The following is a 26,903-nucleotide window of genomic DNA, read 5'->3' as shown; positions in this document are numbered from 1 at the left end:
TTGGTAGCTTGGCACGAGCAGTCAGGCTTAACCCGGAGGCAATGTGTAAAGCGTTTGCACAACACACACATACATGTGACGCAATATCCCCACCACAAAGGAAACACAACACCAGATTATATGAAAATATACTGTATTGTACACAACGTAATTATTAGACCAACATCACATAACAGTACTATCCTGCTACCTTAGCAGTTGTCAGAACGTTACACATTAGTTACTCTGCAAACTAGCAGTAGTCACACATAACACACAGGTTACTCAGTATTCTGCAACATAAGCAGTAGTCAGGAAACACGTTATCACATTAGAACACTTGTCATAAGAATATCATAAAACGCCCATAGTAGGAACATTAGAAAACCTATGGCAAGTTAGGGAAACATATTTAGCAAGTCATGCCCATAAAAGGAACATGTGCACACATATGTCAAAGCATCAGGGAACAGGTAGGCAATACATCATAATTAATAAAGTCTGTAGAAAGAACTTTAGATTATCATCATATTGGTCCATTTTAGACAGTACCTGTTTTGATGAAGCAGGCACCCTCCGTGCCTGAAGACAAAGAAGAAAGGGGCCCCCAGCGCTCCTCTGCGCAATGAGGGGGCCTCCTTAGAGTCCTGGGGGAGAGGGGGGCGGCACGCACCCACTCTGTACTGTTGACGGGCCCCTCCTGGGGCCCACGACCACTGGGGGCCCCCCCCGGGCCTCCACCGGCCCTCCTGTGGGGGGCCCAGGTCACCCAGTACTGGTAGGGGGAGGGGGGCGCCTCGCACCCCCTCCTTGCTGCCACACGGGCCCCTCCGGGGGACCCGCTAACCTCTGGGGTCTCCCTGGGCCTCCGTGGCCCTTCCTCGAAGGGAGACCCCTAACTGGGATGTTCCTGGCCCGCGAGGGAGCCGGGGGCCAGGGCGAGCCTCCGGCGAGGCAGCCGCCCGGCCCAAGGTAACAGTGGAGTCCTCCGGGACTCCGGCACGCGAGGGAGAGGCGTCCTCCTCTCCCTCGCTGTCCGGATGACGACGCGGCCCAAGGTGGGGCCTGTTGGTGCCCCGGGGGGCGCTTTGAAAAGCGCGCGTCCCCCGGGAGCACGCTAGGAGCGTGCTAGCTCCTTCTTTGGTTTTTGTACGTGCCCCGGGGGCACTGGAGACAGCGCGGACCTCGCGCTTAGAGACAAATGCTCTGCCCGGGCTGCGGCGGTGATTCTAGCACACAAAAGGCGCCGTGGAGAGCGCAAAGGCACCAAGAGGCTCCCGGGTTGCGGCGGTGAATTTCCATCAAGCACTTTTCACAGCGCTAAGACAATTGTGCAGCCTGGGCTGCGGCGGTGAGTTCCCTGGGCACAAGAAAGGCGCTTTTCAAAGCGCTAAGATACTCATGCTGCCTGGGCTGCGGCGGTGATCTTCTACAGCCTTTCCATAAGAGCGCTTTTCCCCTAAGCGCTAAGACAATGTCATAGAAAATCGGTGCAGGGGTCAGGGGCCACAGCACCCTGCCCCTGGGAACAGTAATCAAGGAAAAGGTACAGGGCTGGTGGGCCCAGCTACAGGCCAGCACAAGGGGTGCAGATGGTGGCAATTCCTCCTAATGACCAGGCAGGTCACAGGTCAGCACAGCAGCAGCAGTCCAAGGCGGTTTCCTGGTGAGTCCATTCATCAGCGTTCTGTGTCCAGTTTTAAGTTCCAAGAATGTTCAAATTGTGGGGAAAATTCCCCTGTACTTATAGTCCTTTTTTTACAGTGTTTTACAATGACAGGGAGAGGAGGTCCCAGCCAGTTACAACTGGTTCTGGGAGTGCCCCCTCTCTCCTTTCAGCACAGGCTCCAAACATCAGTGGGGGGTTAACGACCCTATTGTGTGAGGCCAGGGCACAGCCTTTACAAATGTAGGTGTGCCCCGCCTCTCCCTTCTCTCAGCCCAGGAAGACTATTCAGTATGTAGATGCACCTCAGTGACACCTCCACCCTCCCTGTGTACAGGCTGTCTGAAAAGTATGCACAAAGCCCCAACTGTCACTCTGCCCAGACGTGGATTGGAGTCAAGCTGCAAAACACCAGAATCATAAGCACAGATAAATGCGCACTTTCTAGAAGTGGCATTTCTGTGATAGTAATAAAAAATACACCCACACCAGTAAGCAGTATTTATTATCCCCATCACAACCATACCAAACACGCCTACGCTACCCCTCATAAATCAGACAATACCCTTTACACATAAGGCAGGGCATTTCTAATGCAATCCTATGAGAAGGCAGCACTCACAGCAGTGAGACACCAAGTTAGGCTGTTTGTCACTACCAGGACAGGCCATGCAATATGGCACATGTCCTGCCTTTCTACATACATGGCACCCTGCCCATAGGGCTAGCTAGGGCGTACTTTAGGGGTGACTTACATGTAGTAGAAGGGGAGTTCTTGGCCTGGCAAGTAAATTTAGATGCCAGGTCCCTGTGGCAGAAAACTGCGCACACAGGCCCTGCGCTAGCAGGCCTGAGACAGGTTTGAAAGTCTACTTCAGTGGGTGGCGCAAGCAGCGCTGCATGCCCACTAGTAGTATTTAATTTACAGGCCCTGGGTATAGAGATACCACTGTACAAGGGACTTATAGGTAAATTAAATATGCCAATTAGGTATAAGCCAATCATACCAACTTTAGATGGGAGAGCACCTGCACTTTAGCACTGGTCAGCAGTGATAAAGTGCTCAGAGTCCTAGAGCCAACAGCGAGAGGTCAGAAAAACCAGGAGGAAGGAGGCAAAAAGACTAGGGATGACCATGCGTATGGCCAAAAGTCCAACACAACCCCCTACCAGCCACAATCCAGGGGAGAACAATCAATACCTTGATGTACTTTCCTGATTGGGGCGATAGAACAAGGACCCAGGCCCACAACAGCAGGGGCATGTTCCAGTTCTACGCCTTCCTGACTCCACTGGGATCTCTCTGTCAATGCGTCCCAGGCAGCCTAGCCCAACCCACGGGGATTCTCTAGCTGCCAATGGCCAGAACCAGGCCCCAGGCCATCTAGGAGCCTCTGGTCTCTGAAACCATAATGAGTGGGGGGCGGTAGCCCCAGGTGCAAAGCAACCTGTCTCCACTCCATTTCTGATCAGTTTAGGGGCTCTACCCTGCCACTGATCCACCAACCTAGGGTCCGCACCCATAGGTTCTACAGGGGCTAGAGGTGAGGCTCTCCTCCCTCTACCCCTCCTTCTAGGATCCCGCCCTCCTCTCCTAGGAGGGGTATCACCAGAATCCACACTTGCCAGGGTGCTGGGTACAGCAGCCCTGCACAACTTTCTCGCCAGCCCAGGATCACTACCTGGCGACTGACCACCCAACCTAGGGACGACACCCTTGGGTTGCACCGGGGTCCGGGGCGGGCTTCCCCCTCCCTGAACCCCACTTCCAGAGTCCTGCGTCTCCCCACCTCGGGAGAAGCCACCAGAAGTTTCACACGGGGGATGAGCACACTAACCGCCCCCCCAACCAGGTCAGAGTTTACCCCCTGAACCTGTCTATCTAGTCCAGGGACGACACCCTTAGACTGGACCATTGCCCAGCGAACCAGGACTTCCTTGGGAGCACACCTACCCCCTACCAGATCAGAGCTTACCCCCTGAATCTGGCAATCCAACCCAGAGTCACTACCCTGCGGTTGAACCACTGCCTGGCGCACCAGGACTTCCTTGGGAGCACACGTACTCCCCATCAGGTCAGAGTTTACCCCCTGAACCTGATCATCCAACCCAGAGTCACCACCCTGCGGTTGAATCATTGCCAGGCGCACCAGGACTTCCTGGGGGGCACACCTACCCCCCACCAGGTAAACACCTTCCCCAAGGGCCACACAAGAGTCTGGCTGGCGCAGGTCTCCTGACCTCTGCCCATCTGACAGAGTCTGGATTCCCCCCAGCCCAGAAATGGTCTCACCAAGGTCATTCCTGGGGGGCTCTGCTCTCAGAGCTGACCCCTGACCCTCCAGGTTCTCCACTGGGGCCCGCAGCCCCCTCTCAACCCTATGTCTGGATTTCCGCCTCCTCCGCTGTAGAGCGAGACTACCAGACACCAGGACCGGCGGAACGCTATCACCAGCCACCCGCCTAAGTCCTAATGACAAAATGGGATCCTTCTGAACAGCTGGCCTTACGGCACAGGTTAGGCTCACCTCCTGGCGTTCACTCATGGAACCTTCAGGGGCCTGGGGCGGTATCTTGGGCACCTTGGGCCTCAGCCCAGCCCCATTCCCTCTCCTCAGAGACGGGACATGGGGTCCCTCACCCATCCCAGTCCACTGGGACCTACCTGGGACACTCCATTCCTTTCCCACCACACCTTGTTGGGAAACACCTAGACCACTCTCATTAGGAACACCCCCTAATGCCACACCAGACCCTCTGGTACGCAACCAGAAGTCTGCCTCCTTTGCGAGCTCCCTGGGGTCAGAGAGCTCACACACTGACAAGTGTTGGCGTAACTCTGAAAAACAACAACGAAACAGGTGCTCTCTGAGAATCATATTAAACAGCCTTTCAAAATTGTTTACTGTGCTACCCTTCACCCATCCATCTAGTGCAATGCAGCAATCCTCCACAAACTCCTCCCAAGACTGGTGGGACAGTTTCTTACCACCCCTAAACCTTTTTCTGTATTCCTCAGGGGAAAAACCATACTTCACAATCAGTGCGTTCTTCACAGCGGAGTACCCCTCCCTGTCACTCTCTTCTAGAGTCAGTAGGGCATCCCTCCCCTCCTCAGGAATAAAACTCCCTAGGCCAGTTCCCCAATCCTTCTCAGGGATCCTGCGCTCTACCAGAGCCCTCTCATATTCCTTTAACCACTGACGTATGTCACTCCCCTCTTGGAACCTAGGTACCAGATCTATGGGTATGTGAGGAACATCTTTGCTACAGCACTGTACATTGCTGCCACCACTGGACTCCACCTGCAACGCTGGTGAGTCCAGAACCTTCAGACTGCGCTCTAGAGCGAGTCTTTCTCTGGCAAAGGCCCTCTCTGCCTCTGCCATTCTCTCCTGTACTAAGGCCTTCTCTACCTCAGCCCTTCTCTCCTCAACAGCTAGGCGCGCTAACTGCAACTTCAGGTCCCTCTCTTCCCGCCTATCTCTTAGCTCATCAGGCGTCAAGGAATGAGAGGTAGCCCTGCTTCTTACACTGGACCCAGCAAGGGACTCCCTATCACTGGGGCCTTCCCTGTCAACTGGCGTCCCCAACCGGTCATTCTCACCCTCCTGATCAGTCTCTCTACCACTCTCTAGGGATGAGGTCTGGGAGCCCTCCCATTGGGAACCCTCGCTACACTCAGGATCCTCTGGGTACCCCCTACGCACACTCCCTCCCTGGGTAAATGTCACAAACCTTTCAAAGAAATTCAGAGATCTCCTGAGGTCCCCTTCTACAGGCAGCCCTCTCTCTCTACAGAACCCCTCTAATTCCCCCTGCGTGTAAAACGGCAGGTCCTCTAAATCAAAGGTAAGCCCCATCTTGAAAAGGTACAAATAACTCAACTGTGACAATCACAATACCCAAGCGTGAGAACTGAAAACAGGAAAAATGACCAAAGAGAGAAAGTTAAGAGAAGCCAAACATGTGATGGTCTAAACGCAATCCTTGTAGTGAAATAATGAGTCACAATGGTATTGTGCAAGCGCAAGTCCTATCCTCACCGCTGACTTCCAATGTTAGAAATGGGGTTTCTGGTTGGCTAGGGTATGCACCTCAGCCAGGCAGAACTTACCCACTCTAGTCAGGGCAAGGGAGTTACATGTCCAAGATAACCCCTGCTCACCCCCTTGGTAGCTTGGCACGAGCAGTCAGGCTTAACCCGGAGGCAATGTGTAAAGCGTTTGCACAACACACACATACATGTGACGCAATATCCCCACCACAAAGGAAACACAACACCAGATTATTTGAAAATATACTGTATTGTACACAACATAATTATTAGACCAACATCACATAACAGTACTATCCTGCTACCTTAGCAGTTGTCAGAACGTTACACATTAGTTACTCTGCAAACTAGCAGTAGTCACACATAACACACAGGTTACTCAGTATTCTGCAACATAAGCAGTAGTCAGGAAACACGTTATCACATTAAAACACTTGTCATAAGAATATCATAAAACGCCCATAGTAGGAACATTAGAAAACCTATGGCAAGTTAGGGAAACATATTTAGCAAGTCATGCCCATAAAAGGAACATGTGCACACATATGTCAAAGCATAAGGGAACAGGTAGGCAATACATCATAATTAATAAAGTCTGTAGAAAGAACTTTAGATTATCATCATATTGGTCCATTTTAGACAGTACCTGTTTTGATGAAGCAGGCACCCTCCGTGCCTGAAGACAAAGAAGAAAGGGGCCCCCAGCGCTCCTCTGCGCAATGAGGGGGCCTCCTTAGAGTCCTGGGGGAGAGGGGGTGGCACGCACCCACTCTGCACTGTTGACGGGCCCCTCCTGGGGCCCGTGACCACTGGGGGCCCCCCCGGGCCTCCACCGGCCCTCCTGTGGGGGGCCCAGGTCACCCAATACTGGTAGGGTGAGGGGGGCGCCTCGCACCCCCTCCTTGCTGCCACACGGGCCCATCCGGGGGACCCGCTAACCTCTGGGGTCTCCCTGGGCCTCCGTGGCCCTTCCTCGAAGGGAGACCCCTAACTGGGATGTTCCTGGCCCGCGAGGGGGCCAATGAGGGAGCCGGGGGCCAGGGCGAGCCTCCGGCGAGGCAGCCGCCCGGCCCAAGGTAACAGTGGAGTCCTCCGGGACTCCGGCACGCGAGGGAGAGGCGTCCTCCTCTCCCTCGCTGTCCGGATGACGACGCGGCCCAAGGTGGGGCCTGTTGGTGCCCCGGGGGTGCTTTGAAAAGTGCGCGTCCCCCGGGAGCACGCTAGGAGCGTGCTAGCTCCTTCTTTGGTTTTTGTACGTGCCCCGGGGGCACTGGAGACAGCGCGGACCTCGCGCTTAGAGACAAATGCTCTGCCCGGGCTGCGGCGGTGATTCTAGCACACAAAAGGCGCCGTGGAGAGCGCAAAGGCACCAAGAGGCTCCCGGGTTGCGGCGGTGAATTTCCATCAAGCGCTTTTCACAGCGCTAAGACAATTGTGCAGCCTGGGCTGCGGCGGTGAGTTCCCTGGGCACAAGAAAGGCGCTTTTCAAAGCGCTAAGATACTCATGCTGCCTGGGCTGCGGCGGTGATCTTCTACAGCCTTTCCATAAGAGCGCTTTTCCCCTAAGCGCTAAGACAATGTCATAGAAAATCGGTGCAGGGGTCAGGGGCCACAGCACCCTGCCCCGGGGAACAGTAATCAAGGAAAAGGTACAGGGCTGGTGGGCCCAGCTACAGGCCAGCACAAGGGGTGCAGATGGTGGCAATTCCTCCTAATGACCAGGCAGGTCACAGGTCAGCACAGCAGCAGCAGTCCAAGGCGGTTTCCTGGTTAGTCCATTCATCAGCGTTCTGTGTCCAGTTTTAAGTTCCAAGAATGTTCAAATTGTGGGGAAAATTCCCCTGTACTTATAGTCCTTTTTTTACAGTGTTTTACAATGACAGGGAGAGGAGGTCCCAGCCAGTTACAACTGGTTCTGGGAGTGCCCCCTCTCTCCTTTCAGCACAGGCTCTAAACATCAGTGGGGGGTTAACGACCCTATTGTGTGAGGCCAGGGCACAGCCTTTACAAATGTAGGTGTGCCCCGCCTCTCCCTTCTCTCAGCCCAGGAAGACTATTCAGTATGTAGATGCACCTCAGTGACACCTCCACCCTCCCTGTGTACAGGCTGTCTGAAAAGTATGCACAAAGCCCCAACTGTCACTCTGCCCAGACGTGGATTGGAGTCAAGCTGCAAAACACCAGAATCATAAGCACAGATAAATGTGCACTTTCTAGAAGTGGCATTTCTGTGATAGTAATAAAAAATACACCCACACCAGTAAGCAGTATTTATTATCCCCATCACAACCATACCAAACACGCCTACGCTACCCCTCATAAATCAGACAATACCCTTTACACATAAGGCAGGGCATTTCTAATGCAATCCTATGAGAAGGCAGCACTCACAGCAGTGAGACACCAAGTTAGGCTGTTTGTCACTACCAGGACAGGCCATGCAATATGGCACATGTCCTGCCTTTCTACATACATGGCACCCTGCCCATAGGGCTAGCTAGGGCGTACTTTAGGGGTGACTTACATGTAGTAAAAGGGGAGTTCTGGGCCTGGCAAGTAAATTTAGATGCCAGGTCCCTGTGGCAGAAAACTGCGCACACAGGCCCTGCGCTAGCAGGCATGAGACAGGTTTGAAAGTCTACTTCAGTGGGTGGCGCAAGCAGCGCTGCAGGCCCACTAGTAGTATTTAATTTACAGGCCCTGGGTATAGAGATACCACTGTACAAGGGACTTATAGGTAAATTAAATATGCCAATTAGGTATAAGCCAATCATACCAACTTTAGATGGGAGAGCACCTGCACTTTAGCACTGGTCAGCAGTGATAAAGTGCTCAGAGTCCTAGAGCCAACAGCGAGAGGTCAGAAAAACCAGGAGGAAGGAGGCAAAAAGACTAGGGATGACCATGCGTATGGCCAAAAGTCCAACACCTTTCATTTACTCATCCATTCAAACTTTTATATTTGGTCGTAACCCACCCACAGCTTTCCATCTGTCTTTGTATACGCAGTGTCTTGTAACGCTGTTTCTACTTATCAAACTTTGTACTTGTAACCACACAGCCGATGATGTTACAGTTCACCAAAGGATTCCTATACACAGCGATTCTAGTTGCAGTGGCAAGAGCCGTTCTGCAGTCACTGGCAGCCATGGGTGAAGTAGGATGTACGATTCTACAGGTCCTCTTATGGAGTCGTGCTCTATACATGGATTGCCGACAGTGGGAGGGGCTAACCACATACAAGGGCGTTCCATTATGAAAATGTCTGCTTGGTCTTCTTACATCTGATAGTTTACAGGACATAACAAAGGCGTTGGGTCCCGATTCGTTTTTACCTACTTTCTGGGTGATTTTGTGAGTGCCATGTGCCACATAAATGCCTCTTCAGGGCAGGGGTGTACCTGTTGGCTGTGCAGCAGGTCCAGTGGCACAGGCGCTTGGGTGAGGAAGGAAGACACTGCATCACAATTATGTCAGTCTTTTGTTACTCAGAAAGGAGCAGCAGGCATCCTCCTGCCTTGCATTAGAGCAGTGGTTCTTAAACCTTTGACTTCTGTGGACCCCGACTTTATCACTTCTGGACCCCCACTGAATCATTCTTGAAATCCGGGGACCTCCCACTGAGTCATTACTTGAAGCCAGGGACCCCACCCTAAACATTCACTGATTTGAACAGCAAACCAAAACACAAAAAATACAGAAACAAGCATTCATCAAACATGTAACAAATGATAATTTTAATCGGAAGGTTGGAGCATTTCTAAATTCAATTGAAGCCCCACATCGTCCAGACTGTATTCTGTTTGACACACCTGAACTGCTGCCATAAATCAATCTGAGGAAACGTATTTAATTTTAACCTCGAGTTTCAAACTCCTTGACATTTACAGTACATTTAAAAGATTTCAATTGTACATTTAGCCACTTTATTTATATACACTTTATTAATCTGTTAATATTATTTAATTTTCTAAGCAGTTCCCTTGGGGTCTCTGGACCACAGGTTGGGAACCACTGCAGTAGAGCGCACTGGCTACACCACTGGGCCAAGCCTTGTTTCACCTTGAAGGTTTTTCCCCTCTGGGCTGGACTAAGATGTCTGGATCCATCCCTTCCTCAAGGAGGGGTCTCTGCAGGCACCAATTTAAGTAAGGGACTTTGTTAGCTGCACAGCATGCCCCAGAAAGGAAAGAGAGCACGTTTCACAAGGTAGGGCTTTGATTTGGTCATAGGGGCTCGCCAGCCCCATAGCTGCCAATAGGATGGCATCCGTGCGTTTAACATGGCTTCACATGCCACCAAAATGTGATAGGCCACATAGGGCGAATAAAGAAACATGAGTATTAGCACAACATACATGAAACCCAATATGGCCCCTGGTATATATTTTAGAAACGAAGATAGTTCAGTGTACTAAATGTCACATTGGTCTTCTTTAAATGTATATTAGATCATTCTGCCCTGTACGGGCAGAATATTCTAATAGCCTTATACCCTGCCGTAGCTGGGCTATACTGGCCATTAGAGGCCTTCTCCCTTTAGCCCTGGAGCTGGCCTTTAATGGCTGGTATAGCCCGCTACGGCGGGTAATATGGCTGTAATAGCATGTATATTTAATGAACATATAATTCAAGTATTCCCCAAAGTTTAAGATAACTACATATTGTTGGCATTTCCCTGCATGCGGGCAGCAGGGAAAGATGTCCTACATGCTATTCTTTATCACCTCGTGGGCATGACTTCATTTATAATGAATAAAAGAAATGTAAAAAGAGATCAGTAAATTAAATGGAGTGCTGGGCTATAGTAGAAAAGTGCCAGAGAAATTACTTATATAACCAGTGCAAACTCGGAACACAATTAACTATGCAGCGGGTAAATAATGCATAGAAACTGTCTTATTTCATACCCACAGGTGCATCGATAAAACAGTGCATCTTCAAAGACGGTGTAAAAATACCTATGGAATACTGAGGGCGTTTGTTGTAAGCCAATGAAATCATTCCCCCGGTCTGAGTGAGATTTAACATGGCTCAAACTTGGAAGAAATATAGAGGTACTTACCTTATGTGCCTTGATTTATGACATTACTACGGAAAAAAGACAATTGTGATTAACAACCTGCAGCATTCAGCTGTTCGACTGTATCATCCACCTTACATTAGCAGGGAAATTAATAAGTCGGCAAATTAATATTTTACAAAGCAGAAAAAAAGGGTTGGAATCCCAAGTACACATGCTGCCTAGCACCTGTCCCCATACCCTCTCCTCATATTAGTCTTTTTTTCTGTTCAGCAAAACTGGATGTGTGTGATATGCACTACTTAATTTGTTTGGGGAAAAAAAACAATTGTGCTGGTGCCCCATCTCTGCTGAGGAGCCAGCAACCTGAGCAATTAAATGTTAGCACACCCAATACTCCCTAGTCTTGATTCCGCCCGATGCATTTTTAAATCACTATCAGGCACTCCATGCTCTATATCTAGCTCTTGCAGGACCATGCTTTTCTCCCTTTTTGACGTTTTTTCTGCCTTTCTTTTCCTCCATCTTCCCCCTTTGTGTTTTTTCCTTCTGTTACTCTCAACAAATGTCTGATGTGGAAGAATAAGTGCCAGTACCCAAAAATGGGCCTGGCGACCCTCATTATTTCACTAAATATCCTACTCGAAAAAGTATGGTTGTTCCGGGAAGTCAGCACTTTCTCCCAGGGTGGCGATTAATCACCTCTGACAGACAAGTCATTCAAATCGTCCTATCCTGCAGTCCCACAAACATTTCCTGCAATTCAAGATCGGACAGGAGCATTTTCAGTTTTCTCTGCTACCCGTTGGCCTCACAAGTACCCCTCTGAAGTTCCCAAAAGTGACGCCAGTGGTTGCTGCCTATCTTCAGAAGTTGACAATGCCAAGCTTTCCCGACCACAATTACTGACTGTTGAAGGCTGGCTTGTTGCAGTCAGTTGTAGACCACCTCCAGACGACAGTGAACCTCCTGGCATTTTAGAGGTTCACAGACAGTGAGCTGAAGGGGCACTTAACTCCTTTGCAGAGTCTTCCTTTCAATGGAGTTGCCCTAGATACGTTAGAGTTCAGGGCCTTCATGGTAACAAGCTCAGAACATGCTGGATATCATTCTGATGTTTAAGCCTTGGGCCTGGATCTTGGTGAGGCTTCATGAACTTTTAGCCTCCTGCATGCTTCTTGCTGAATTACAGGTGACATATGCGGGGTTTTCCATGGAATCTGAAGTTCCAAAGGGCCCAGCACCAAGGAAACCTACCAGATGCCATTCAGATTTTGGAGGAGATTGCTCATGATCTGCAGTAGGGCTGCTCGTCTGCAGTTGGACCAGTGGGAGGACCCTCTCCCATCCACCACCCAGAGCTGAAGGATGGGTCACTGCTAGTTTGGTGTGATAATCTAGAGGAGATGGAGATCAAAGGACATTTGTCTCTGGCGGTAACCCAGCTGTATAGCATTCTGTTGGAGTTGTTGGTAATTCATCTGGTGTTGAAGACTTTCCTGTCATCCATCAAGGAGAGGCTGGTGCAGATTCCCACCGCCATGTGGTAGTGCAACAGTGAGGGTCCTATGCCAAGAGGCTCTGTGCCTCTGGAGTTGACTTGAGCGTCAAGTTATTTCCCTTATTTTAAACCACCTGGCAGGATTCTTAAATGCCTAGACAAGCTCAGTCAGCAGCATCTGGCAGATCATGAATGGTGTCTACATCTCAAGGCGGCACAGGACATCTTCCAGCATTGGGGAGAACCTTGTCAAGAGTATTTCACCAGTTTTGAGAACACACCATGTTATGAGTTTTGGGCTTTGGAATTCCTTCAAAGACACTTACTGGAAGTGCATTCTGGCTGGAATGTAACCCAGGAATCCTGTATGCCTTTCTGACTCTTCTGCCTCCTGAGAGTGTGGAACCTTGAAAATCTGGGCATAAGCATCTGGTGGCCAGAATTGTCTGTTGTAGCAGCAGGGCAAGGTCCGTCTCCCAACTTTTGCAATGCACACCAACATGCATGAAGATTGAGAGCAGGAAGTTGACTGCATTTGATCTGCCACAGAAAAGGATCATGGATGGAGTGCTGAAGGGTTTCAAACACTCAACCCCAAGTCAAAAATCTGGGTTTAATCCATTGTTCCTTTGCTCACCATGCCACCCCAGTTTGGTGAAGCCACATTGGGACTTTAACTTGTTTTTGATGCTTTTCGTGTGTTCAGTCTTGGAGTCCATGCACAGCTGCTCATTGCGTCTTCTAAATTTAAAGACTGTATTCCTCATTTTTGTTTTAATCTGTTTATTGTTGTTGTTTTTTTCGGTAGAGATATTGCATAGTACATCATTTACTTTTTACAGCGCTTACAACAGCAGTATTGGTGTGGCATACATTCTTTGCTTATCAGTAACCGGGGGCAGTTAAGCATAAGCTACCAGTTGTACACTACCAATTTTAGGTGCCGATAAATCTTGCATAAGACTGTATTCCTCATTGCGATCACTTCAGCTTGTTGCATGAGTGAGCTTCAAGCACTATTGGTGTAGCTGCCCTACAACACCTTTTTCTCAGACAAAGTGGTACGGAGAACTTGAGCAATATCCTTACCAAAAATTGTGACTCCCTTACATGTTGGGCGGTCCATTACCCTACCAGCATTCTTCGCCTTCCTCATCCTTTGAAAAGGAAGGAGAGACTTCATCTTTTGGCCCTCAAAAGAGCTTTAAACTTTTAAATTGATTGTACTTAGGAGAATCATGCGGACGATCAACTTTTTATGGGGTTCTCTGGTGCGAACAAAGGGAAAACTGTGCAGAAGGAGACCCTGTCAAGGTAGATAGTCCTCTGCATTAAGATCTGCTAGACCCTGGCCCAGAAGCAGCCTCTGGAAGGTGTGATAGCTCATTCAGCCAAGGCCAAGGCTGCTACCACCACATTGACACAAGCAGTGCCTGTCTTTGATATCTGCCAGACTGCGTTGTGGCCGTCAGTGCACACATTCATGAAGCACTACTGCCATGATGACCTGGTCCGCTGGAAAGGACATTTCACATGCTTGGTTTTGTTGGGACTTTTTAGTCTGAGTCCACTACACAGATCCTTTACCCTAAGGAGATATTTCTGTGGTATTTAGTCTAAGGTGAGGAATCTGAGGTTAAAAGTCTATCAGAAGAACAAGTTACTTACCTTCCGTATTGCTCTTTCAGGTGGATACTCTTAACTGCAGATTCCTCCCAGCTGCCTATTCTGTGGAGTGGCCTCCTTTTAGAACATGAAAAGGTCCCAAATTAGAAATCTGCACATTGGTACTATCAGTTGTTCATGCTCTGCGTTTGAGAGCATTGGAAGATAAATAAACTAATGCCATTCTGCGGGGCTGGTGCTTCTATTCGGGTCTGCTCCCTCACTTCTAGGGTGGTGTGAAGTTAACACAGAACCACACAACGCCACCCAGCAGCAAGTAGAGTATTGCTATTCGAAGCTGTCTGGGTCTAGCCTAACCTCTTGGGAGTGTTCTTAGGTGAGGCATCTGCAGTTTGATAGAGTATCTACCAGAAATAGCGCGATCAAAGGTAAGAATCTTGTTCAATAGGGAGAACAACCAAAAGGGATATACTATTAATTACATTTAGGACAATAAATTAACTTCGTTTTTATTAACAGCACTGTTAACTTGAGTCAGTTGTTGATATGGGGAAGCACTGTAGGAGAAGGACGTCCATTGTATATCTGACTTTAGTAAATAGACAAAAATGTTGTTCTCTCCCCTTGCGCTGTGTAAGATGGAGTTGGGAAGCTGCCACACAGTGTCAACCCGTACTTGTATTTTGCGAATTGTAAGGCTTTGCATCTATAGTGCAAATGTTAGCAATGCTGGCGCTTTTCTCCTAATTTTTGAGAATAAGAAGAGTCACAGCACACCTTTTTTGTTTTTAGTGACTCTCGCACGCGAAGGAACTCAGGGATGCTAAGCGCATGAACCACATAGTGAGAGCAGCCAACAATGAGAAGCTTTAATTTTTCGAAGACCGTGCATTTTTTCTGAGGTAACCAAGCATCACGGGAGAGCACTTTTTAAGACCAGCTATAAACGCTGTAATAAACATTTTATCAGTGGTTCCAAAGTGTTCTCAACTGATAAGATTTCAACATGCCCTCGTGCATGACCTGCAAAGAATGGTGGTGTTGGTGCTGCAGGCATCATGCCACGGGTTTTTCTTTAGTACAGCTCATCCCTGCCACTTATTTTTTCTTGCAGTGCTCCAGTCGTGTCCGATTAGTTAATAGCCGGAGCAAGTTTGCCTAGTCTGGTTGCCTGCCTTGTCTTGGATTTAATGCCAACAGGAGCACACTTGCTTGGCTAGAGGTGGGTAGTGCCAACCATAGCATACAACAGACTTACTGCAGTCTTTGTGGTTTAGATCGTGCCTTGGCACACCATTATCCAGTGGCTCCGGATGTACTTGTCTGCTGGATACTAGTGCATAGAGGTGGGTAAGCCATGGCAGGCTCGGGCTGGGGGGGGGGGGGGGGGCAGCTGTGGTTCCTCTGTGAGACCCAATGGAAGGACGGGCCAGACCACAGCTCTCTCTCTCCCCTCTTTCCCATCTCTCCCCCTTACTTTATGCTGCCTGGTGAAAGAAAAGCAAGCTGCAAAGGAAATGACAAACGTAAGCTGCGGTGTCACTGTTTAGGCATGAATGTGTGTTCTTGAGAGCAGAAGTTGGATTTTTTTTATTAAATACCGAATACGAAAGTGAAAGTAGCAGACGTCTCCAGTCTTGTGAAGGATCGGCTCGTGGTTTGGTCCCAAGGGCCAAGCCAGGACCCTGTTTCGGCTCTCCCGTTGAATTTAGTGCCTTGTGTTGCTGAGGGCTGCAACAAGGTCTGAAGTGCTTGTGTTGGTGCCCTTTCAACCCACAACGCAGCCCCACAAATGTAAAGTTTGAGGTGTGAAAGATATGCAAATTATAGGATTGATTATTTATGTAGCACATTCCAATAATTGAATTTTCACTTATTGCGTAAATAATCATAAGCTTAGCTATCGATATTGCTGTGGCACTGGGTCCCAGGAGTTTGAAGGGCCCACTGCAGCCCAAATTAAGTTGTTTTTTCCTGCTGAACCTGGCAAAGGGGCTCCTGTTCCTTACTCTCGCTAGGGCACATGTCATCATTGAGACACGGTAGTGGTACCGAAACGGTGCAAGCGTTGTTTCAAAGCGCGGGAGATGCCATGGCACCCGAGTGACTTACCTTCCTCCGTAGTCTAGAAATGTTTCAAATAAAAATATGCGCTTGCTTAATGAACGCTCACAAGAACGCTTGTTGGCTAATGTTTTATTTTCCTAAAAAATAGTATATTTTCGAAAACCTTCAAAATAAAAAAAAAACTCTTCATTAATTAAATTGTAAAAGAAGAAGTGCTAGGGCCCACATTTTGTCAGAAGCCCTCTGGCGCCGCTGCCCGGGTTGCTAAATACTAAGGCTGCATAATCTTGATTTTACCTCATGCTTCTTCCACCAAGAACTCTTCCTTCCCCTTTATTTCTTGCAGGTTCGTTTTCATCCCCGCGTTTGCAACTGTCTCTCCCTTTCTTCTCGTTTCCCACTTTTCTCCCTTTGCCCATATTTTTCTGGGTCAAAGACTGATGGTTTAAAATAAGTTCCCGTCCCCAAAAAATGGTACAGATTTGCCCAATTTGCAGGCACCGGCTCAAATTAGAGCACTGACTTTACCGAAGTTTGTGATTATTATTGCTTTGGCCTCTTGGGTTAAGTATCCTATTTTGAACAAAAATCGTGTTACTGAAAAAATGACAAATCTGATATTTTGAGTAAAGTGAAAAATCAAGCTATATGCAGTACGAATCATTTCATTTTTGCATTTATTTTTCCATTTCATACTCATTTGTTGGCTGTGTCAGATCCAGTCTTTGACTGAAATATTAATTGCTTCGGAGCTCCACTCTAGGGTGCTGTTGGGACAGAGTGAGGACTTTTTTCCTTACACTACCAAGGTCTATAAACATTATTAAACAATTTTGAGCTGATTTTGATTGACATTTATGGGAAGATATGTCCTTCTGGCGGTTAATAGCTTCCCAGCGTCATGACCCCTTTCAGTCATGTCAAACAGTATTTCTTTCTCACAGCAATGTGTATATTTTAAGTACACGTGGATCAGCTTCATGGCTTCTCCACAATGCACAGTATTTGCTTTGATATAGTTAAAGAGTGCCAATTTCGTACATATTTCTTAAAATGAATTTTGCTTGCACATTCAGTTTAATAGATCACCTGTCTAGTTTTTTTATTTTGAAATGATCGTCCCTGACTCTAATTGTGTTCCAAAAAAAAGAATTCAATCCAAGAGAAAGTGGGGGAGAGTAGAATATTGCCTTTTAAACTTGCATAAAGTGTATTGCTTTCTCAGCTCTTAAATACCTCCTTGTTTTATATAGCTTGGTATGTTTTTTGTAATACAGACATTTTTAATACCACTCAAACAGCTTCTGGGAAACCAAAAAGGTCGAACAACGTAGTAAGCAGTCATTTTGGGTTGATTCTGGGTGCTAACCCCACCTGGGTCCCTCCTCACTGAAAAAGGAAAATGCACTGTGCATCCGTTGGGGCTGGTTCGCCCCCGAGACTTCATTAGGGAAGGGGGCTAACATAAAAATGCTGCCATGGATAAAGGTTTGGTACCAATTGATAGGGGCAGTTATACCAGGGATAGATGAAAAGTTGCTACACAGCTGTAAAGAAAGACAGAACCACATGTGGAACGCGACTGTGTGGAAGAAAGGGTGAACTAATGAAAACATAGTGGGGTATCCTCAAGTACTATCCCTCGAAATGGCTCATCAGTCAGTCCTGCAAGCAATGCTTTCTTTCAGTAGGTCCAAGTAAGACCTTCCTCCCTGTGGGTCAGTTCTTCTTGGTCTTACTAAATATGACCAGATCGCTTTACTGCAATCCTTCCACCATGGAGGTCACTTCAATCAGTCAATCAACCATAACATTTGTAAAGTACAGTACTATCACCCCTAAGGGTATCTGGGCGCTGATGGTGTTTTGTCTCCGTAAAAAAGCTACATCTTGAGACTTCTTCTGAAGTCTGCCAGGGAGGGAGCTGTTTGGAGGTGGAGGGGCAGGCCGTTCCTGGACTTAGCTGCTGTGTATGAGAAGGAGTAGCCTCTGCTGCGGCTGCAATGGATGCGGGGTGTGTGCGAGGTTTAGCGAGGCAGAGAGTACTTGTCTTGCTGGGACGTGGAAACTCAGTTGATGGTTGATGTGGGACGACCCTAGGTTGTGGAGAGCCTTGTATGCGAGTGTGATGATTGTGTATTGGCATCTCTTCTGGACAGGGAGCCAGTGGACATTCCTGAGGTGTGGGGTGATTCTTGAGCACTTGGTGGGGGGGGGGGGATAGAGGGGGTCGGGTTTGAGGATGAGTCTGGCTGCGGTGTCCTTTAGAGTCTGGAGTCTTTTAAGTAGCTGAGAGGACACTCCGGCATAGAAAGTGTTGCCATAACTGAGGCGGCTGGTGACCAGGGCGTGCTTGACTGTCTTTCTGCTGTCTGGTAGGGATTGATTTGAAGATTCGGCGGAGCATACAGCGGATGTAGAAGCAGGAGGAGTCGACTCAGTTTACTTATCGATTCTTGGATAGTTGGCAGTCGAGGAAGATGCAGAGGTTTTGTGCGTGGTCTGATGGAGAGGGCATTGGTCTGAGTTCTGCTGGCCACCAGCTGTGGTCCCATACGGAGGTGTTCTTCCCAAAGATCAGGACTTCCGTTTTATCTGTGTTTTGAGGCAGCTGTTTGTCATCCATGTTGCTGTGTTGGTCATGGCGTTGCATAAGTTGGCTTTGGCGTTTTGGGGGTCTTCGGTGAGTGAGAGGATTAATTGAGTGTTTTGGCATAGGAGAATATATTGAGTCCGTAGTATCTGACGATGTCTGCGAGGGGGATCATGTGAATGTTGAACAGGGTTAAGCCGAGGGAGGGAGAGGATTCTGTGCTAATAGTGTTGACACCGAGGTTGAAAAGCCGTGGGGGCAGGGGTCGATGGGTGCCCCGGAATGAATGGATGAGATGATGGCTGTGGTGGTCTGTGTGGTAATTGGAGACCAGGAGGTTATCGTGGCTGGTGTTCACTGCTTTAGAGATGTTGTCTAGGCTGGAGATGGAGGGTTGGGGGTCGAAATTGTTGTATTTAGTGGTGATCTTGCTGTGTAAGTAGTCTGAGAGGATGTCGCAGAGTTCCTGGGATGGGTAGATGGTGGTGTCTGTGGCTATTGGTTTAGAGAATTCCTTGATGACTCTAAAGATTTCTTTTGTGTGGGTGGCTGCGGTGTCAATGCAGGCGATGATTGCTGCTCTTTTTGCTGCCTTCATGTGGGTGGTGGTAGGTGTTTGGGGCTGCCTTGTAGACAGCTCTGTCAGAGGGGTACTTGGTCATGCACCATATTTTCTTGAGTCTGTGGCAGTCGCGTTTGGAGTAGCTGAGCTCCAAAGTGTACCATCTCGCTGGCTTTGAGGTGTGGTGGTGTTGTTGGTTTTACCTGGTTTCAGCTGAGCGAATGTCGGCAGATTTGGTGATCCAGGTGGCATCGTTTTGGATGGCCTGGGTCAGGTCTGATGTGGCCTCGGGTTGTGCAGTGCCTAGGGCCTGTGTCCATAGGGTCTCAGTTACCTTGCCCTAGCTTCAGTGTAGGGTGCAGAGGTGCTTGGAGATGGTGTGTTGGGAATTGGAGATGGTAAAGTGAACGATGATGTGTTTGGTCCAGGTGGGTTCAGTCACGTGGGTGAAATTAATTCTGTTGCTAGAAGTGAAGATGGCATCCAGTGTATGTCTGGCTTTGTGCGTGAGTTTGGTGACCATTTGGGTGAGGCCAATGTTGCTGAGGTTCTCTGTGAGGGAAGTGGAGTTGGTGTTGTTGGGGTCATTAAAGTGGAAATTGAGATCGCCTAGTCGGAAGTGGTGGAGGGAGTTGATGGCAAGGGGGGCGATGAGGTTGGACATGGCATCCCCTCCCATAGAGGCTTTAGTAAATCTGAGCATCGGGGGGGGGGTGGAACGTGCTCACATTTTCCCACAAAAGGAGGTAGTATGCTCATTCTCCTGTATTGTGCCACAGCCTCCAACCCCTCACCCAACACCACCTTTAAACATACCCGCTTTTCTTGGTTAGAGGCTCCCTCCAAGACAAATAATCTGCAGGATGTCTTGTAACAACATACTCCTGCCAATGGTGAAGCGACTTTGTTGCTGGCTGGAATGCAGGACATCACCCATCAAGAGAAAGGGGTATCCTCAATAACATGACCCAAATTAATCCCTCTCCATGGTTGATTCTTCCAGAATTGACAGGACTACTCCATGCCACTCCATAGTTCAGAAAGGTCCAAGGACAATTTCCAAGCACCATCTCGTCCTGCTGCTACTTCACCCCCATGGTTTCTATTCACAAACTTTCAACCTCCATTATCAAATATGGCTGCAGTCTGGAAGTTCTTCAAGGTATCTTTGTCAGAATCAAACGTCTCAAGCCTAGTCCTACCACTGAATAATCCTGACCTAAAGCTAATGTCAAATAAAAAGATAATCATGACCTTCAGCAAGCAGTTTGTTAAACTACAAACAGAAAAAAACTTACAGTTCTAGATAACTTCTGCCTAGCAGGTCAAGTTGTCCTCTTCAGTCCCTCAAAACAAGCTCAGTCCTGTGTAGAAAACCTTATCACCTTCAGGTAAGGAAGACTTCACGTGCTAGCCAGAAGGGTGCACTTCCTCCGAGAGCTCTTCTAGAGAAAAGGAATCCAGCATCTTTAGTCACTCCTTCCTGTGATCAAAACAAAAACCTCCCCACTTTCTCCTAAACTGCTCACTCAGGTTAGACTGTCAAATTCATAGTCGATAATGATGAAGAACGAATAAACTTCTTGCTGAGCGACAGCTGAGGAGCTAACAAAAGGCACATTAAGTTTTCTCATCAAAAGCTGGGACATAAGAGAAAAGAATCTGGAATAAGGTCAAACAGTCCTGCAGCCTCTGCATCCTGATGCTTCAGCAAGGACAGATTAGATCAAGATCTGTATACTTTTAGGGAGCTAAGTAAAAAGAAATAGAAAAAAAAAATAGAAGCTCTCACTGTCCTAAGGCCAGTGCGGCTCGCTGTGCTTTTCATGGCAAATCAGATCACGCCGATACAACTCAGGCTGATCAAAGCAAGTTAAATTATCTGGGCCTCATATTGTTTGAATTTTCTTTTTATTTTATGCAGTGTAATATTTCGCGACTACATCTCGCCTGATCTCAAATGAGGCCAAGAGGCTTGTCTGTGTACAAGTTAACTGAGGACATTAAAGACCGGTCGCAGTAAACAAAACGATTTGGACCGCATACTTTCTGTATGTAAGAAAACAATAAATAACTTGCCAAATGATTGAGGAGAGCTGAGCGTTGTGGTTCATAATGTTGAATTGAGTTGCGGTCCATAATGTTACATGGAGCTCAGAGGTTTAGAAGGATTAGTGTGCAAGGGTCACTATACTCACAATAGTGAATCACATGTTCAGGAGTCTTGGCTCCGATCGTCAAAAAATGTGAAGCTTGATTGGAAAACACTCGGGCTAAAGGTGAAGGGAGGTCAAATAAATATGTGTTCTGGGTATCGAAATAAGGAGAATTAATAAAAATAGATGCGTAGGGAGAGTTCACTTGTGAAGACAGGTTTCAAGCCTTTAGCAACTCACGGTAAGCCTGAGATTGACTCATTCAGCAAGGCTTAGCAAATGGTTTCTGTTTGGAATGTAGATGGGAGTGAAGTGTGACCAGGAAAAACTGTGCACCTTATCGAAGGACAGGTCCAACGTGAAAAGGACAGTGCATGCATCTTTGCAGCTGCAGAAGTACACAGCAATTGAAGGACAGCCATGTAGGGAGTGGAGGGGTCAGGGGAGAGCGTGGAACAGTTCGGCCTCCTGCCTTCGATAGTGCGTATGCTACATTCAGTTAGTGTGTTGTTTGTGTAATGTTTTTTTTTTTAATCCGACAAACTGCACGCTGCAGTAAACCGAATATTCGATTAGAAACACTCCTGTTTATTTCTAATGAACAAATCCCTTTAACTGTGAGCTTTTTTCACTCCATACTCACTAAACTCCAAACCGTATGTAGTTATCGATTAATTACACACCCTCTGTTAACACACCAGAAATGCTCTATCATATTTACAACTTGTAACCCGAAACGAACTATGGTCTGTGTCCTAATCCTGCATATCAAAGTAAGTACATGCTAATACTTCTAAGATGATATAACACATGGTATCAAAGGCATTCCAGTGACAGTAGAACCCGAGCATCGCGATTTAGGAATCCACGAGGGTATAAAAAAAACTGGTATGCCCTATTATTAACCCCGTTGAGGTAATTGCCCGCAAAAACGTCATTCTATGTTTGCTTCTTGAATGACTGCGGTCGGCAATAATTAATATTAGGTTCAGACGTTGGTGGTCCCTAGAGCAGTGCAGTCATCGGAAATAGCTGTGCTGCCCCCGGTAAAGCAGATTGGCTCGGTTAACGTTCCTTTGTACCTGTGAAAAGAGGACGAGATGAATACAATCCGTATTGATTTCCGTGTACACTGTAATCAATAAATGCGCTGATATGCCCTCAGAACCAGAGCTTTTAAAGTGAGCCGACGTAGTTGCCCATTGTGGCTGGTTAGACATTGCTTTCTGGAATGTGCTTTGTTTTGCATTAATGGCTGCTGTAACATCACCTAAGTAGTGACTGGCTGCTTGCTTGATCTACCCCTGTGACAAAGTGCGCCATTTTCTTTCAGCAACGAGCTTGTGAAAAAGACGGCGAAGCGGAAAAGAACCCTGGGCATCGGCGGCGGCGGAGCGGAAGGGGAGGAAACACCTTCGAAAATTAGAAAGAAAAAGGCCAAGCGCGGCCCCGAGGAGTCCGCGGCGCCGCTAGACACAGGCCTCTCCCTGGCCGAAGATGAAGAGCTGGTGCTGCACCTGCTCGCCGGCAGAAGCTAATTATTTCCCCTTCACATTTTTTTCTAGGTCATCTTGGCTGTTAGGGCAACAGCCTTCAAAAATCAATGTGGCGTCATATTGCAGGTGGGCAGCGGTGGACGTAGATAAATGAGCGCCATACACAGTGGACCTGCCTCAAAACTGCCTCCAGAGAACACGCGCGCAGTGATATCTCCCCCCTTTATCTGTGCGTGGTCTCCTGATGTCAGGTATTTACCTGGAAGGTTCTGAGCGGAAACATCACGTCACTGAGTACTTTCAACAAGCACAATTATGAAGAATCTGAAAATGTAAAACTTGCCCCTCCCCCCAACTTTTTTAACCTATCATGTTCATCATTTAATATGACATTTACTTTCAAGAGTTTGGAAATGTGACTAATGTGTTAGCTTAACACTGACGTGTACAATTTTGGATCACCACACAATAAACATACTGTACAGTAGTTATGCATCTGGTCTGCTTGTGCTTTTCATGGTGACTTTTCCATGTCATTGTTTGTCTAATATAAAGCCGAATGTTTTGGAGTCATTTGATGCGTTAATTGTATTGTGATTTGCGGACAAAGCAAAATTATCAATGCATCCTTTTTCCATGTCATCATCTTCAAGCAGTAATATGTAGAGACACCAGGCATCCTGACCTTTTGAATCGTACATTTTCTGCAGTCTGATGATATTTTGTGCCTTTTTACTTTAACACTCTGCCTGGTTCCACGCGTGAGCTGTGTTATCAGCTCCATTCCAGAATGTTTTTCTGGAACCCTTCCTTATGTTGGCATTTGAGCCTGCATCAAGAATCATGTTCTGCCTGTAACATAGCGCTAAATACCACTTAAAAAACTGTCAGACCTTACAAAATCACATAAACCATCCTTTATCCTTCTGACCTGCTGGTACTGACCGCACTCTAAACCTCTACCATAGCCTGCTGCTCTCTGCCTGAAGGAAGTGCTGATGCTGCACACACTAATGTATATAATACCTCGGATACCTGCCTCAGTGATAGTCATCAATGTCTGATCATTGAGCGTATAGTATGTTGATGAGCACATGTTTATCCTTGCAACCACATGTCTCCTCTAAAGTGCTCTATCATCCAGTGGGATAAAGTTCACCTATAAAAATGAATAAATACATCTCTGAGTAGAATATGATGCGAAAATTATTTTTTGGGGTCCCCGGTTGTGCAAACAGATTAATCAAGAGAAATGTCTACTCATATAACAATCTTCGAAGGGCTGCTGAAAATTATTGTCGATTTCAATAGAAGAGTGCTTGCACCCAATCAGAAATAATTAAAGCATATACAGGTTCGTTAATTTAATTACTCGGATGTTTTATGGAGCACCGGTTGTAATCTTGTGATCATTTTGAAAGAAGAAAATAACATAGCAAATTAGTTACAAAGTAGGTAGCTGGCCTATCATGATCATCCATAGCCTTCGAGAGAAAATGTCAGTCAAAAGATTTCATAAAGTTTGGTTTTAATATTTCTGAACTGTAGAAAGTTAGACTCTGTTCCAAGTGTTTCATTCAGGGTTTTTCCACAATTTGGCACCCAGTGTTCTCAGAGACTTGCCATTGTATTTCTGTCTGCTGAAGTGACATCAGGAATCATATTACATGAAATGCCCAAGGGACACAAAAGGGATGTGCGACTACTATGGTGTTACAGAAAGGATTGCAGATGCTTGTGTGGCACCTTCTGTAATACAGGCAGCTTCAGCACTATTTTAAGAAGACATTTCCACATTTCCTTGGGAACCTGGCCCCATACAAAGGAGGGAAATACTTTGGCTCTACGCCTACGCAATATTATGGATGCAGACAAAGAGACTATCAGGAGGTGCACCACAAACAGGTGGCACTGAGTCAGGACGCCCCCAGAGGACAGCCCTTTGGAAGGGGTAAGTGTGGTCCCATGGACCCACTATACAACCCCTTTAGGCGGCTGCAGTCGCCATCAGGACGGTTTCTGTCCCCTTTTGAAGTGAAGGTTGCTCGAGAAAGACTGAGCTTCTGCTTTCAAACAACTGCTCTGTGTTTCACGAATGCGCTGTCCTTCGGCAAGCTCTCATCCGCCGTGGGTGCAGCGTATTCATTGTAATAGGGAGCATTACCCTGGTCTACTCCTGCCACTCCTGTAGGGCAGGTGCAAGTTCACAGCTGCCCTAGGGGCAGCACATTGCTTTCAGTAGGATGTGCTGCCTCTGATTGGGGCTGGTGCACAACAGCGTAGACCTGGGAAGTGCACCCTTTTTATAGTATGGCCCCAGAGTCCTGTATGAGTACTGGACGTTTCTAGTAGAGATGCAGTTTTACGCCAGCTAGTTGACCCAAATTTGGGTTGGGGTCTGCTGTTGGCTTCTTTAATAGTAACATATCATCATGTTTCATTGTCTGGGGACTTTACTTGCAGGCATCTTGAAGTTTATCACACTCGTCATGTTATTTACTAAAGAGATTAAAACGTGTGGCATGCAAGGCATAGGCCAGAATTCCACCTGTAGGTATTAGGCATAGATTTTGAAGATAGCTTGGAAATCGCTTTCTTGAAAACTGTTTTGAAAGTGTAAAAGATTACTTTATGGAATTGACATTTGTGTTAAATTAAATAGCATATGTTTGTAATCTTTTTATTTGAAAACATTGTAGCAGCTCTTCGCAATTTTGTAACATATAGGATGTATTTTAAGCATAGAGTGTTTTTAAGAGTTTCTGACTTGGTCACTTCGTGGCATATACCAGTAATCTATGAAGTAGAATGTACCATAGTTTGAGTTAAAATCATTTGTTGTTGTTTATTCAAAAAGGTATAGTTTTGTTAACTGTGAAACCGGAGTATAAAATATGCTCAAATATAATGAGAGTTTGAAGAATCTGGAGTGGGATAATTTGGTATAATTTATAAAAACATAAAATCATTTTTTAGAAACATTTGTAATTAATTCATGTGCAAATTACCCATCATTTATTGTGTTATTGATAAAGGCATGATATTGCAGAAAGTTTGAAAGCACAGATCTGTGGCTATGCATCCATGCAATTTGATTTTAAATATTTCATGAAATAGAGAATAAACATTTTGTAAATTGTTTTTTTGCAAATACCTTACTTGCTCTTTTTGTTTACTGAGCTCCAATAACGGCCTATAGGATAAGGTAATAACATAGATACTGGACTTTGGGGCAGAAGTGAGTGTGTGCATCACAACTCGAGAGAAGCCTTCAACAGTAAAGCATAATTATCTGTGAATGTCCTGCATGTTGTGGGGTGATGTGGAAATGTTTTAAGAAGAAAGAATACTGTGCTGACGATGACTATTCTTATTATATTGTATGTCTGTTACTATCAAAGACAAGTATGACTAATGTCGAGGTGTGGAATTTAATAAACTATCTACTTGTCTATATGACATGTTCCTTCATAAATCTACTTGTCCTGGAAAAAGCTACTTGTCCCTTTAGTGCCATGTAGAGTGGCAACACATTATGGCAGCAGTCTCATTATGTAAGAGCTCTGATAATAGTCTCTCTGATTATGCCAGGGCTAATACTATAGTAGGGCTTGAATACTTGCAATTTCCTTATTTTGCCATCTTTCTGCAGATCTACGTACTTGGGCTGGAGGCAACGGTAAGCAAAAGTTCCAGGGTTGGAATGCCATTTTGAGTCTGTGCAAACCTACTATCTTGCCTGTTTTATGGGGTTTCCCAAGCTCTTCTCTAATCTTTTCCAAAACTGAGAAAGGTTGGAAAGTTACTCCTGAAAAGGGCAGAAGTAAAACTTCCTCTAAGGTTGAGAAAAAAGTGGTTAAAGGGAAAGTGAACTTCTAAACTCTCAACATATTTTCACACGAGCTAATCTACACATGCACATTTGCTTGTGCTAAAATACAGTTCACAAATATGTTCTAGGAGTATAATTTTGTGGTCTACTTTTGCAAATTCATGTAAATTCATGAAATTTGTAAGTCTGCACTAATGCAAAGACATATAGCATGGGTGCACTTTCGTGGCTCCTTTTAACAACTGGGCCCCTGCTTAGGTCTGGCGTTGACCAAGACAGTCGTTTTCAATTCAAATTCTATCTTTCTCTCTATCCACTTATCGGCTGGTGTCGGTATGAGTGACAC

At 46.8% G+C, this 26,903-nt stretch overlaps 1 protein-coding gene across 1 annotated transcript in view; it reads left to right on the top strand.

Annotated features, from left to right (window-relative positions):
* DDX10 (DEAD-box helicase 10) overlaps positions 1-25,870 on the top strand; it is a 794,248-nt gene extending 768,378 nt beyond the window's left edge. The window contains exon 18 of the mRNA XM_069202312.1: positions 22,563-25,870. Coding sequence (XP_069058413.1) covers positions 22,563-22,767 — 205 coding nt within the window. The 3' untranslated portion in view covers positions 22,768-25,870. The remainder of the gene's footprint in view (positions 1-22,562) is intronic.
* Positions 25,871-26,903: the final 1,033 nt, after the last annotated feature.

Source organism: Pleurodeles waltl, chromosome 8 (assembly GCF_031143425.1).
Source record: "Pleurodeles waltl isolate 20211129_DDA chromosome 8, aPleWal1.hap1.20221129, whole genome shotgun sequence".
NCBI lineage: Eukaryota > Metazoa > Chordata > Amphibia > Caudata > Salamandridae > Pleurodeles > Pleurodeles waltl.
The sequence above is the reverse complement of the archived record's forward strand: the minus strand, read 5'-3'. Positions and strand labels throughout refer to the sequence as shown.